This window comes from Equus quagga, chromosome 12 (genome assembly GCF_021613505.1).
Source record: "Equus quagga isolate Etosha38 chromosome 12, UCLA_HA_Equagga_1.0, whole genome shotgun sequence".
Lineage (NCBI taxonomy): Eukaryota > Metazoa > Chordata > Mammalia > Perissodactyla > Equidae > Equus > Equus quagga.
In genome coordinates, this window is record NC_060278.1 from 56,917,452 (window position 1) to 56,931,509 (window position 14,058).

General features: G+C 38.3%; 1 protein-coding gene across 1 annotated transcript in view; it reads right to left on the reverse strand.

The window, feature by feature from the left end:
• Positions 1-8,882: 8,882 nt before the first annotated feature.
• The window catches only part of ZBTB41 (zinc finger and BTB domain containing 41), a 44,515-nt gene continuing 39,339 nt past the window's right edge, over positions 8,883-14,058 (reverse strand). Inside the window, exon 11 of the mRNA XM_046679063.1 lies at positions 8,883-13,470. Within this exon, the coding sequence (XP_046535019.1) occupies positions 12,815-13,470 (656 nt within the window). The 3' untranslated portion in view covers positions 8,883-12,814. The remainder of the gene's footprint in view (positions 13,471-14,058) is intronic.

Genomic DNA, 14,058 nt, shown 5'->3' on the forward strand with positions numbered 1-14,058 from the left:
GGAAGAACATGCTTATTTCAGTGACTGACCACAGCAGGGGTGCAGTAATTTTGCATGCTGGTCCTTACCTAGGGATACAGGAAGCAAAACCAGATAAACAAGTGAAACTTGAGATTCCCAATAATTCATAAGTGATGGTTTTGATAGGCAATGCCCCTGACAAATAATTTCTTGGTTTTTATTTTAATTGTAGTTATCTAATAATAATGAGTATAGCTTATCTATTACTGTTGTCCCCACAAATAACCAATAACCATTCTCCAGATGGGAGGGAGAAGGTGAATTTTACTTGAGCTGAGGAGACTGTCTCCACAAAAGGAAGAAAGCATTCTGGAGAAGTGTGGTTTGCAGCATGATTATATACCATTTCAGAACAAAGAACATACATCAAGCATGACAGGGATACATTTTTTTTTTCAAAGTTACAAGGAGATATTTTGCTGCAGTTTAACACATACTCAGCAGGTCAACTTGACCCTGGTTTTGGGGAAGAAAAACATCTTAAAGAGTACTCGTATTGATGTCAGAGGAAGGGAGGCATTCATTTCTGTCTTCAAAGAGTGCATCCTTTGTTTTGAGATAGTGGGTTAAAGCAGATGTACAATATATGTTTGTCAGGCTGTAAAACAGGCTGGTCTGGTTAAAAATCAGGTCAAATCAGATTTAAACCAGAATAGCTACTTCATACACTTTAGCATTTTAAATTTTTCTTACATCATTTTCTCCTTTTGATCAATAATCTTTCCACAGAAAGCATTGATGATCAAAGTGGTTCCCTCAAAGCTAGGGTGGTTGCTTCCTGCCCTGGGTCCATCAAGTCCCTTGGCTTTATTTTAATTTGCAGAAGTTGGTATACAAGCATGGAGGTATATATTGACAGGAGAGGCATTTCATAGGCTATGTAATTTGGCAAGTATTTTTAGATTATTGCACAGACATTGTACATGGGCTCTTATATGACTTCTTATGATTACATTGTTTATAACAATCATAGAACAGATATAGTAACAATGGTAATTAAGTTTAGAAGAACGAGTTTTAGGCATAGTCTTCCTCAGGAAAAGAAATTCATCCAGAATTATAAGATCACTTGACCATCTCAAGTCATTAAGCAATAGTCATTCTTGCCTGCATGCCAGTCTTACAACAGCGAGTAAAGAACTGCAATTATAAAGTAGGCATATAGTTTATGCATTACAGGGGTTTATATGAGGAGACATAAGGTTGGAAATGCAGGCCTGGTCCTGAGTCTTGGGACAGCTGTCTAAACAGATGCCGTCTTCTTCTCAACCTGGTTTGAAGATATTTGTCTTGGTCAGTCGAAGTTAGGTGACTGAAACAGGAGTTGAAATCTATTCAGGAGGGGCCTTTTTAAAATGAGAAATGTGAATCCATGAGTTTATGCCTTTTAATTTCACAGCACATGGATTGGTTAAAAGTACCTGATGTGTTCCTTTCCAATGGGATTATAAAGAGTCTTTTATTTGATGCCTCTTCCAATAAACAAATTCTCCAGGGTGTGGTCCGTGATCCTTAAGGTCTTCATTTCCCAGGAGCTCACTGTGAAAGTAATCAGCTACCAATTTCTCATTTCTTTTAAGTGTCTTAGTAAGACCCTGACAACAATGTATTATATCTCCCTTGAGCAAAGTTGGTTCATACATTCCCTCATCTAATTGCATAGACCGTCCTGTTATTATTTCAAAAGGAGACAGCTGATGTGTACCAAAATGTGTAGATCTAAGACTGAGAAGTACCAGCAGAAGGGCTTTTGGCCACGAGAGATTAAATGCTTCTGAAAGTTTTGCCAATTGAGTTTTGATAGTGTCCTTAGTTCTTTCTATTTATCCCAAGGACTGGGGATGATAAGCATTGTGAAAGTGCTGCATTATAGGCCGAATATCACAAATGGATTTAATTATTCATCCAGTGAAATGAGTTCGCTGGTCACTGTGTAATTCAATAGGAATTCCCCAAACAGGAATTACCCTTTTTAATAATAATTTACCTACTGTTAAAGCCACTGCTCTTCTGCAAGGAAAGGCCTCAACCCAATGTGAAAACAGACAAATCACTATTAAGATCCATTTATATCCTTGAGATGGTGGCATTTGAACAAAGTTCAATTGCCATCCTCAAAGGGTCCCTTAGGAAGGGGAAAGTGACCTTGTGACTCATGAAGTGTTTTCCTGGGATTATATTTAGGACAGATAGTACAACAAGCATATGCTTTATGAGCCACTGCGGGAGAGAGTTTCCAAAAACACTGTTTTCCCCATAAAATCATCTTTTCAGGTGCCCAATGAGTTAAATGACATACATGTTGGAGTAACAGCAATTGTACTCCAACAGGTACTATAGATTTTACCAGGTCTAAACTGCATGTGTGTGGCATGGTGAAAAATTCCCCTTTTTTGTTGCCATTTTTGTTTCTCTTCTTCTATGGTGATTTCTTGAGCCTGTAGAGGGAAATCTTTCCCTGGGTTAGCAGGGTTAACAGAGAGCAGTGGGCATTCTTGAGGCTGGATAAGTTTTTAAAGCTCCCTGCTTAGTAGCTGCATCACCAAGTTGATTTCCTGTAGCTTCCAAAGTGTCAGATTTATAATGCTCTGGTATTTTCAATAATTGCCAATTATTTTGGTAGTTGTATAGTGGAAAAAATTCTAGATCTGCAAAGCAGAAACCTGAGGGCAATGTTGTAGATATTGCTTCTTGCCTAGTTCCCAGACCTAAGTCAATCTCCTTGACCAAGAAAAGTCTTGGCCCTATGAGAAAGGATTCTGCAACATGAATACAAATACGTACCATAAATCATCCTGCAAACTTTCCCCAGAGGGAACTGCAGTCATTTACCAATGTGACTATGGATTAGAGGCAGGGGAATAATCAGACCTCCCAGGGGTTATTAGATAATGGCTCTGCCTTTCTGCTACACTCCAGAAACCTGAAATGCCGTCGTGGATCACCAGCCGTAGTGAGAGCTTCTGGAGATCTGGAGATCAGGTGATACATGACATCCAGGGCTGAAACTGTCTCACCGAGTGTCCAGTGGGATCCATCCAGTTCCAGGATACAAAATAGGAATACTTAACAACAGGATTCTCACACTGGTTCCCAGATTCAAGAAGTGAGGGCTATTATGATAGAAAGGGTCAAGTGGAAGACCCTGAAAATGCCCTCTTCCCCACCCCTCCAATTCTGAGATTACTGAGAGACGTAGGAAAAGTGATTACATCCATCTACCCACTTACCTTGCACAGTTGGTTGGTTGGTCAGTGCAAAAGCCAGATTTGTCCTGGAGAGTGACGGTAGATTAATTATGTCAATTAGGTGATGATGTCAATTACTGCTGCAGTTTCAGCTGTGTTATCTTTATATACAAATCAACACACCTTCGCTGGCTGGTATGCAACTACTGACCTGGCGAATGTATTTTTCTAGTTTTTCCCCATTCATCTAGTATGGAAAAACTGGAGCAGTTTGTATGTATGTAGAGCGGCAATACCACAGCATTACTGTCTGGCCTCAGGGCTGATCAAGTCTCCTGCCTAAGCTGTAATATTGTCCAGAGGCACTGGGATCTTCCTGATGTCTCTCAAAATATCACACTCGTTCACTATATTGATGACATTTGCTAATGAAATCTGATGAGCAAGAAATAGCTGTCAAGAATTGTGAGGGTCTGAGATTCCACCCCACCTAGCTTGCCAGTTTCATAAATGCGGGCAGAAGATACAATTCTCCAGGGTCAAAGACTAACGACTTTATTACTCATGGAAAAAGCAGTAGCCAGAATGTCAGCATATTCATTCACATTGATTTCCCCTGCTCCCCAAGTTTCATGGGGGCAATAGAAAGGGCCCATGTTGGATGCCTGGCCACCCAGTGGGTTGCATCACAAGAGGAGAACACTGAACTGGAGATTCAACCACTTTCATAAACTATGTTTGGGCAAGGAGACTTCACCTCATCCTTCAAGACTGCTGGCTGCACACACAATCCTGAGAAATGACCTGGGTAAGATTAGTCAGGGCCTTGCATTCTTGGCACAACCAGCAGAATGCACAGGGCTTCAGGGCCCATGGTGAGTTGCCTCTCTAACAGCAGCAAGCATTCCAGATACCAGTAGGAAAACAAACGTAAGCCAGAAAGTAGGAGAGAAAGCGTGACAAAGTTCAGGGTTCTGCCACATTGATAAAGTTTTCAAGGAGCCAAGGGTCTGAGAAATGTCATGGTATCCCTTCTAACTTGCTGTACTTTGTACCATTTGGAGGGAAGGCCTCTTTAGACTTTGGAGGCAACACATACCTTATTAGGGTATGTCTCTCCAATCCATTTACCTAGTAACCTGTAAGACTGACATATTTTGGTGGGGCCCAGAGCATGTGTGCTGCGCTGCTGCTTATGCCATATAGCCTAAAAGACTCAAGTGTCCATGGCAATCGGAGAATTAGAGGCGTGGAATAGAAGCCCCAGCAAGTTTCAAGAGAAGCATCACAGCACAAAATTCCAGGCTTGGGAATAAGGCTGTGCCTTCCTCTGCAGACAAGCATCCACCATTTGAAAAGCAGCTCCTAGTTTAGCTGTTGGGTCCTGGTAGAGACTGAATGCCTGATCATAGGATGTGTGACCCGTCATCAACTGCCCGTCATCAACAATTGTCTAATTCAGGAATCAGCAAACTATGTCTTGAGGACCAAAACACTCATAGGCTGTTTTGTTTTGTTGCAAATAAAGTTTTATTGGAACGCAGCTACACCCACCCGTTTACCTATTATCTATGACTGCTTTCATAATACAATGGCAGAGTTGAATAGTTGTGACAGAAATCAGATGGCCTGCAAAGCCTATAATATTCAGCATCTGTCCCTTTACAAAGAAGTTTGCTGACTAGGGGTCTAATCCAAAGAACCATAAAACGGAATGGGACAAGCAACAGTCCATTATCAAATAAAAGTGGCATATACAAGCCGAGGGCTGGGCAGGCCAGGAATTCACAAGTCAGCTGCACAGATGACTCAGATTCCTGTAATATCTCCTACTGCCATTTTGCTGCCCCTCTCTCAAACTACACCTTGGGAAAATTAGGGATTTCCTTATGACCACTGCATAAAGGAAGAAAAAGCCTGGTTTATGGATGGACCTGTATGGTGGGCCAGATGTGAACACAGCTACATTACAGCCTTCCCTCAAGGATAGACGGGAAGCACTCTCAATGAGCAGAATTTTGGATGGTACAGCTAGTAGTCCACTTCATAAGGAAGAAGGCATGACCTAAGGTAAAGCTCTATGCTGATTTATGGGCAATGGCTAACGGGTTGGCCAGCTGGTCAAAGCTTTGGGAAAACCAAAATGGAAAATTGGTGACGATCAGGTGTGGGGCAAAGAGGTATGTAACAGGGGCTCTCAACATAGGTATAGGAAGAAACTTGTGTCCTATGTAAATACCCATCCGAAAGCAGACGTGGCAAAGAAGGAACTCAAAAATCGGGTAAACAAGAAAACCTTTGGCCTGTTGGACGTCAGCCTCTTTCGTCAGGGACCCCATTCCTTGCTTAGTTCACCCATGTGCAAAGTGGCCATGGCAGCAGGGCTGGAGGCTACGAAAGATCTTAAACACAGTCTCCCCCTTCTCAAGGCTGATGTGACGTACCACTGCTGAGTGCCCAGTCTGCTAACAGAGGCCAATGCTGACGCCCAGTATGACTCATTCTCAGTGGGACCAACCAGCAACCTGTGGCATGTTGGTCACTTGTAACCCTTTCCAGCATGGAAGAGGTGGTATTTTTCTCTCTGGGATAGATGCATTTTCTGGGTATAGATTGCTGTACCTGCCCCACTATCTATGGACTTATAGAATGCTTTATCTAGAACCAATGAGTCTGTGATGATTCTCAAAATATGTCCCCAAATTCTTTACTACTCCTCTCTTCAAGAAGGGAAGTTTAATTTGTGTCCCTTGAGGGGTATGGACTTAGTCATTCACAATCAAACAAGTCATACAATATCACTTCCTAGATTAGGTTATAAAAAGTCTGCAACTTAAATCCTGGGTATATTCTCACTCTTTTTTTTTTTTTTTCTTGAGGTGAAGCCAGCTGTTTATCACTAGCAGCCCAGTAGCGAGGCCATCTGGTGAGGAGCTGAGGCCGGCAGCCCTCGAAGTGAGCTTGGAGGTAAAGCCTTCTCCACTCAAGCTTCTGGCGACTGCAGCTCTGATGAACAGTTTGACTTCAACCTCCTGAGAGATCCCGAGCCAGAACCACTCAGCTAAGCCACGCCTGGATCCCGGACCTACAGAAACTGCGAGGTAATGTCTATTGTTTTAATCCATAAAATTTGGTATAATTTGTTACACAGCAATAGATAATTAAGTATCCCACACAACATTGCCTCCAATGGGATTTATTTTGCAGAAATGGGCTTGTGTCCATAGAATTTACTAGTCTTCTAATACTCAGAAGCAGCTGCCTGTGGAAGGCTCAGTTATGGTGCCAGAAGGAGACAACAGCTTGCAAGGTTGGGGTACCATCCTATAACATAGTTTCTGCCTAAACCAGCAACAGACCGGAATGTATAGTTCTGGGAATGGGGTAGGAGTCGAGGTAAGAGTGGCCCTTCTCACTATAATATGAAACAACTCATTAATGGACTTTTGCTACACTTCACTTTTCTCCAAAAAACAGCATATGACTACTTCAAGGACAATAGTCACTATTAATATTTGAATTTATATTAACCATTTAAAAGCCATTAAATAGTTTAATGAGTTATACATTTAATATATATTTCAAAATAGTATCTAGCTTATGAGAAATAAATAAAACTTAAATAAATGTGCCCCAAGACACTTGGTTTTCCATTTGTTCATGATCTTTGCAAATTTTAATTTTTTTTTGTGAGGAAGACTGGCCCTGAGCTAATATTGCCAATCTCCCTCGTTTTGCTTGAGGAAGATTGTTGCTGAGCTAACATCTCTGCCAAACTTCCTCTATTTTGTATGTGGGATGCTGCCACAGCACAGCTTGGTGAGCGGTATGTAGGCCCATGCCTGGGATCTGAACCCACAAATCCCAGGCCACCAAAGCAGAGTGTGCGAACTTAACCACTATGCTACCAGGCCGGCCCCTGTATTCAATTTTTAAGGAGGCATGCAGAATACTGCGTTCCTATGCTGGTAAATGTGTTCAATAAAACCTAGATATGCTTTATTAGGACCAAAGAACTTTATATTTATTTTAAATATCAAAATAACACAAAGAACTAGTTCAGTATACAATACACTTCCTACTCTTCACAGAGAAATGAATTTTTCTATAAAGACATTTGTACTTAAGAAACACGAGACAGCCAAAATATCTATAAAACTCACAAGATACTTTACACACAGTTGACAAAATAATGAATTTTGATATTTTAGATTTTTCTTTGTAATTGCTTTTAAAAGTGTCCTTAAAAACAAAAAATTATGATTTGAGACTGAAAACCAAGTTCAAAAGCATTTCCATTTCAATGTACATCATAAATCCCCTTAACCAGAACATTCACTTCACAACGTCGAGCAGCTAAACGCCCCCCTCTGTACTCATTTTTTGGCAGCCACATTCATGAATTGTAATACAGTGTTATATATAGGGATGGGAAAAATCCAATTGTTGGAAGGAATAAAAATTTTGTAATTACACCACAGTACACTTTACGCAAGCAGGAATATCAAGCAAAGAGGTGCAATAACAATGAGAAGTGTACATGCTCTTCATTCAAGAAATGCTTTAGAATCTCCAACAGTAACGCAAACACTGAAATTACTTCTGTACCTAAGAATTTGGGGGGAAAAAAAAGGTATGTCCATCTTTGTATAACCTCTATTCTCTGAATACAATTCTTAACTTCTCTTTATGGACGTGGCTGCAGAGGCTAAGTTTAAATCATTTGGGGATTTTTCAAGAGTCATAGATTTAAGATTAATACACGGCAAGTTGAAACATGAAGAGGAGAGTAAACAAAACATAGGCACTCGCTCTACCAAAATCTTCTTTCTCTCATCTTCCACACAACCTAATCCTATTACTTCTATCTTACTAATGCTACTTTCAGAGAGGAAGAGCGGAAAGCATGCTGATATTCTATGATAAAAGTATATCATAATAAAATAAAAGATAACTTTAGAAGAAACAAGGGGGAGATCCCCCCCAAAAAAAGCCACTATAGATTTTACCAAGAGAGGAATGTGCAAAAGAAAGGGGAGGATCTAAGAATTGTCTATAGTTCCTAGAAACTGTTTAGAAAATTATTCTCACATTATCCATTATTCACTCTAATAGCAAGTAACATTTACCATAATACCAATTGAAGTTTTAGAAATGCTACTTGCTCCACAGCAAAGAATACATTTTCAGTCATTTTAAATTTGGCACTGAAATCTTAGAATAATCCAAATATGACTTGTAAAGTCGTAATTTTTCCTGAGTTCACCAACTCAAGTTGTACCTTGGCTGGGATGTTGCTGCTCCTAAAGGGAACCTCATCTCAAACTACCACCTCTTGCTCAGCTTTAGGCAAACTGAAATAAGGAGCCATCGGTGTAGAGCTGCGTGGTTATGGGGACTGATTATCAAAAATAAAAGGGGGGAGTGGTGAGAGGAGGAGACAGAGGCAGACACACGACTCATTTTATTTGTCAGATTCCTCTAATAAACCTCTAGAGACAGGCCCAGGAGTGGCTTCACGGTAACAATAAAGGCCACAATAGAGATTTTTAACAAAAACAATGTTCACATGAGTACTTAGTGCCAATTGCCCTACATAAACACAAATCAACCTAAAAAAAAAGTGTTGCCTGACCAGCAGGCCACACAAACATAAGACCCATAACAACAACAAAAAAATCAAAATCGTTTATTAACCAGTACAGTCTAGCCAGCAGAATCAACTCTAAGCAACTACAACACATTGAAAAGGCACAAAGCATTCAATTCAGAAGAGACTGGGTTTATGTCAAAGGACACTGTCAAAGAGCTAATGCTCCACATCGGACTTTTCGTCAACGACATGTTAGAATGATCTGGTAGAAAGAAAACTCAAACTTAGAAACATACCAGTTTAACTGTGTTTTTAATTTATTTGCAATTATAGACTCAAAAGCAATGAATGATATTTAATTACTTATTAGCCCTTAACTAACAGTTTATAGTCACTCTGCAAAGATGTTTTGACACTTTTAAGGTTGACAGAAAATTATTAGCGTACCTATTGCACGACCTACTATCACTTAAAGGGAAGTTACTCAAATAAAGCACCAGTTTAAAACCCTCTTCCTGATACTTCTCTTCTCCCGGCAATAAACGACTAAATTACTCAAAAGTATGCAAAAGTCGCTACCTTTACAGTTGTTGGTTAAATCTTGCTGGCATCAAGAACAAACCCTAACCTTAAAATGGTATTTTAGGCTGCAAAAAATAGGTAGGGTTTCTCACAAAAACAACTTCAATGTGTCTTAAAAAAAATTCTAAGGCAAAATTATTTTAATAGTGTAGTGTAAAAAATAAGCTTATTTACCATTTAATAGTGTCCACATAAAAGATAACATTCAATTAATTAAACTGAGAAAAACTGAGTATTCTTACTTGTAATTGGTTTGTCAGTATGACTATTCCCAGAGTATTTTCTTCTGTTCTTATTTTTATACATATAACATAAACACTTAATTTTAGTATTCAAACTAACGATTTTTGTAAAAATCCATAATCCTAGGACTTCAACTGTGCTTCTTTGGACAAATATGTATTCAAACAACAAAGAATTTAAATTCTTTTAAACTATTTAATACCTACTAAAAATCTTTGGTGTAGTTACGTAAAAACTGATTAGGTTAACAAGTTTCTACACTTGATAAATTATTCAATTTACATATTAAGTGCTAACTGCTATCAGCTAAAAAATTAATTTAAAACAATAAATTATGCTCATAAAATAAAAAATTCTGAATGAGGCTAAACTTAGTTGCAAGATTCAAAATTTTAAGTATAGCTGCAGAAATAATAGATTTTAGAGTGTAATGGAACATTTGTCCAAAATACTCCAAATCAAATATTACAAACAGGTTAACTGAAAAGAGTAGGCCTCACTTCATATTTTTTTGTGCCAACTTCAAAAACTTATATATACATTCAGTTTGCCCAAATCTATGAGGTTTTCACAATTTAAAAATTTCTTATATTCTAATCGGGAAATTAGAGGCAGCAGATGTTTCTGTGTGTTCACCCTCGCTGAGACGATTTCTTCATAAGCATCACACTACCTGCCTCTGGGACTGTGTAAAATGACACGAGAGTGCTGCCTCGCGCCTGGCACAAGGAAGCACTCACTAAGGTGGTGTTCTCTCCCTAAGGGCAGCTCCGCCCCCGAGGATGCGAGCCGCACTGAGTCCTTTATCTTCCCCCCAGACTCCCTCTCTAAGACGGGGATACAGCACGTCCGCTCTAGTCCAGAGCCAGCTACGAGGTTTACGTGAGATAACTGTAAAAGCAATTGATGCAACAGTCAACCACTATCCAAGTTTAAGTTATGGACAATAATAAGTAAATATACTTATATTTCACTTTATATGAGATGTATTCCAGAAAGTTCTCTACTGTAAACCAATTCCTACCATCAAATCACATATTTAAAGCATTAGAGATTATTATTAAAGGAACCCTAACGTCAATACCTGCGAAGCAAAGGATTCTTTTCAATGTGAAAATGCAACACCCTCTTTTTCTGCTACCAAACATATAATATACCATACACATACACATATATACCATTTGCCTTTTTATAAGTCCAAACTTGTCTACATTGGCTTACATGTAAGGCAGGGTACATTTTCATGTATGATTTCTTCTCATTATAGTAAATTTTTAGTTAAAAGTCTCATTGGTCTTTATGATAAAAATCATAAAGATACGTATTTTTAAAAGTCAATTTGAAAGACTAACAGACTAATAGTACCTCATATAGTCAAGTTCAATCATGAAAGTACCCCAGATATAACATTTCCACACAAAAGTAGTAATTCTTTAAAAAGAAAAATTAATACATTAATTATAGCTACTGGTCCTAGGATAATTACAACCAAACCTTGATAAATGAGGCAAAACTCAGGTTGGTTTTATTATTATGCTACTTTGGTTAACTGCCTCAGTTCTCAACATTTTCTTTTGTTTTATTTCCACCAGTATGGTGAATGTTCCTGTAGAGTACCTTAATTTCTTAAGTGCTTCAGCAAACAAGTTTCCCAATAAGTGGTTAAATTTTATTCACTAAAACTTCATTATTTTATTTGTGATTTTTTTTCACAATGGCTGGGCCAGACTTTACAGTTTACACAAAAAAAGTGCTTAAAGCAATTAGGAGTGTAAACAAAACGGAAATAGAAAACTCTTAAAATTGCTATTTTCCAGTAGTTTACATACAAATGACATGCTAATAATAAATCAACCCTGCCTATTCTAATCCTTCAAGCAGCTCTACTAGGAAATTATCCTAGTTTAAGTTTAAATTGACTTGAAAATATGGAAAGTGCACATCTTTAAAGGTATTTTATAATTTTGACTTTCTCCTCAATTAATTTTAATCAGTGAGGTTCTGCTGTAACTGCTATTTCCTTTCAACAAGTCCTCAACTTTTGCCTCATACAAAAATAAAAATCAAGGATAATTAGACATTAGGCTTATGTAAAAAGCAAAAATAAAGATCTGGATTACATGTAAATCTGTATACAAGTAGTGGTTCCCTTTAATTAAAGTAAACAACATTAAGTTCAGCTAGACACAAATTTTATAATTTGTTTGGCACCTTTTCTAGCAATTATATATGAATAATCTAGGTTCTGTTTCCCAGAGTTTCAGTTAGCCAAGGTAAATGAGACCAAAAGTAGCTTGTTAATTAAATTTCATTAATTAGTTACAAGTGCCCCTCCGTTAGTGAGATGAAGATACATGCTGTGACATGTTGTTAATGTTTCTGAAATAAATGGCAAAATACAAAAGGTGAACTTACCTTGAGAGATAGCTAGTTAAAACTGTCATAGTTTGCTTTTAACACATTTTCAACTTGTGTAATTTAATGCCTAGATCTATATTTGCATTTCTTATTCATAATATTTGAAGCATGGGCAAAAACCAATCATTTGGATAATTATTTCAATTCTACATTTAACAAGCTAATCTTACATTAGTTAGCTTTCTGGCTTGGAGTTTGTCCAAAGACAAAAGGAAAATGATAGCTTGAAATTATGGCCAGATTAAAAAAAACAGAAATATCCAAGGCTGTCTTATAAATTCAAATTCCTAATTTCAATGTAAAAGAATCTAGAAGAAATAATAATGAATCTTAAGATAAGGAACAGCTGCAATTATCAGTATGCTCTTATTTTCTTTCTTAAAGGGCACATGGTCCTTAAATGTGTTTGAAAGATGGGGAAGAAAGCAAAGAGGAAAAGGATTAAAGACTAAAATTTACACTGATGATTTTGAAAAAAAGAAAACCCATAATGTCAACAGCTGATAATTTTGAAAAGTTTGAGAAACCATTAAAAATTAGCACTAATCTTTAAAAATGTTCACTTCAAATATTATACCGCAAAATGTGTCCAAATATTCATCTGTTCAGTAAACAGAAATACATATTTTTCTTGATTTGAAATAGTTCTGAGGACTTGAGAAATGAGAGAAAATGAAAAAACAGCAGCTCTACTAATTTAAAAGCCATCAGCTCTAGGCTACCATTAGCACATAACCATCAAAAAAGTCTGTGGAATGTTTAGATTTACTCATGAATGATGCTCATTATTAGAAATATTTTGTACAGCAGTAGTGTTATCAAGGCCCAATAGTGTTCCAAGATAAGACTGTTCTCTAGGATCAAGCATTTGTTCAGGTCGGACTGGATGAACTATATTTGCAGGCTGAGGAGTAAGAGTATATTTTTCCAGAAACGCGAGATCAGCTGCTCGTGGATAATCTGTTGATTGCGGTGGTGACGACAAGATCTCATGAGAAGAGGGTGGAAGTGTGGTGGTATGGCGCACCAGGTCGCTCTGAGCATCAGGCATCTGAACTGGGACCAACGTTACTGGAACACACACTTCGGCAGACACGTTCTGTAACATAGTCTTGGCTTCCGACTGGTAAACTTTGGGCTGGTCCATGTATTGTTTTGATTCTGTTTGAAAGATTTTGTCATCAGATGAGTACTCTACTGGCAAGGATACCAGTTTTTCCTCAGAAGTACTAAGAGGATCGTCAGGAGATTTTATGCCATGCACGTGGTCAATGTGGTATTTCAGCTTGTCTTTCCGCTTAAATGTTGCATTACAGTGCTGACAGTTGAAAGGTCGGGCATCGGAATGGATAACCAGGTGTTTCGTTAAAGTTTTCTTAATTCTGAAAGATTGATTGCAAATTTGACACTTGTATGGTTTTTCACCTGTATGAACAAAAATGAAATTAAGGACAAAATGCACTCGCTCACTAAGACAATGATTTTATGTAGCCAATTTCCCATGTGAACATGTATAAGAACTTAATAAAAGCAGTCATATTATATGCTGTCACAAAATAGAGACAGTACAGTAAGTTGGTAAAGAGAATGGGTCAAACATCAAAAAGATTTGGGTTGGGGCTGGCCCCGTGGCCGAGTGGTTGAGTTCGCGCGCTCCGCTACAGGCGGCCCAGTGTTTCGTTGGTTGAAATCCTGGGCGCGGACATGGCACTGCTCATCAAACCACGCTGAGGCAGCATCCCACATGCCACAACTAGAAGGACCCACAACGAAGAATATACAACTATGTACCGGAGGGCTTTGGGGAGAAAAAGGAAAAAAATTTTAAAAAAATCTTAAAAAAAAAAAAAAGATTTGGGTTTGGATCCTAGCAATACCACTTACTAGCCAAACCCTGAGCAAGCTACCCAACTTTGAAGCATAGTTTCCTCACCTGTAATAGGGAATAATAACACTACCTACCTCATAGAGCTGGTGAATGGATTGAATGAGAAAATGAAGTCATAGCATTTA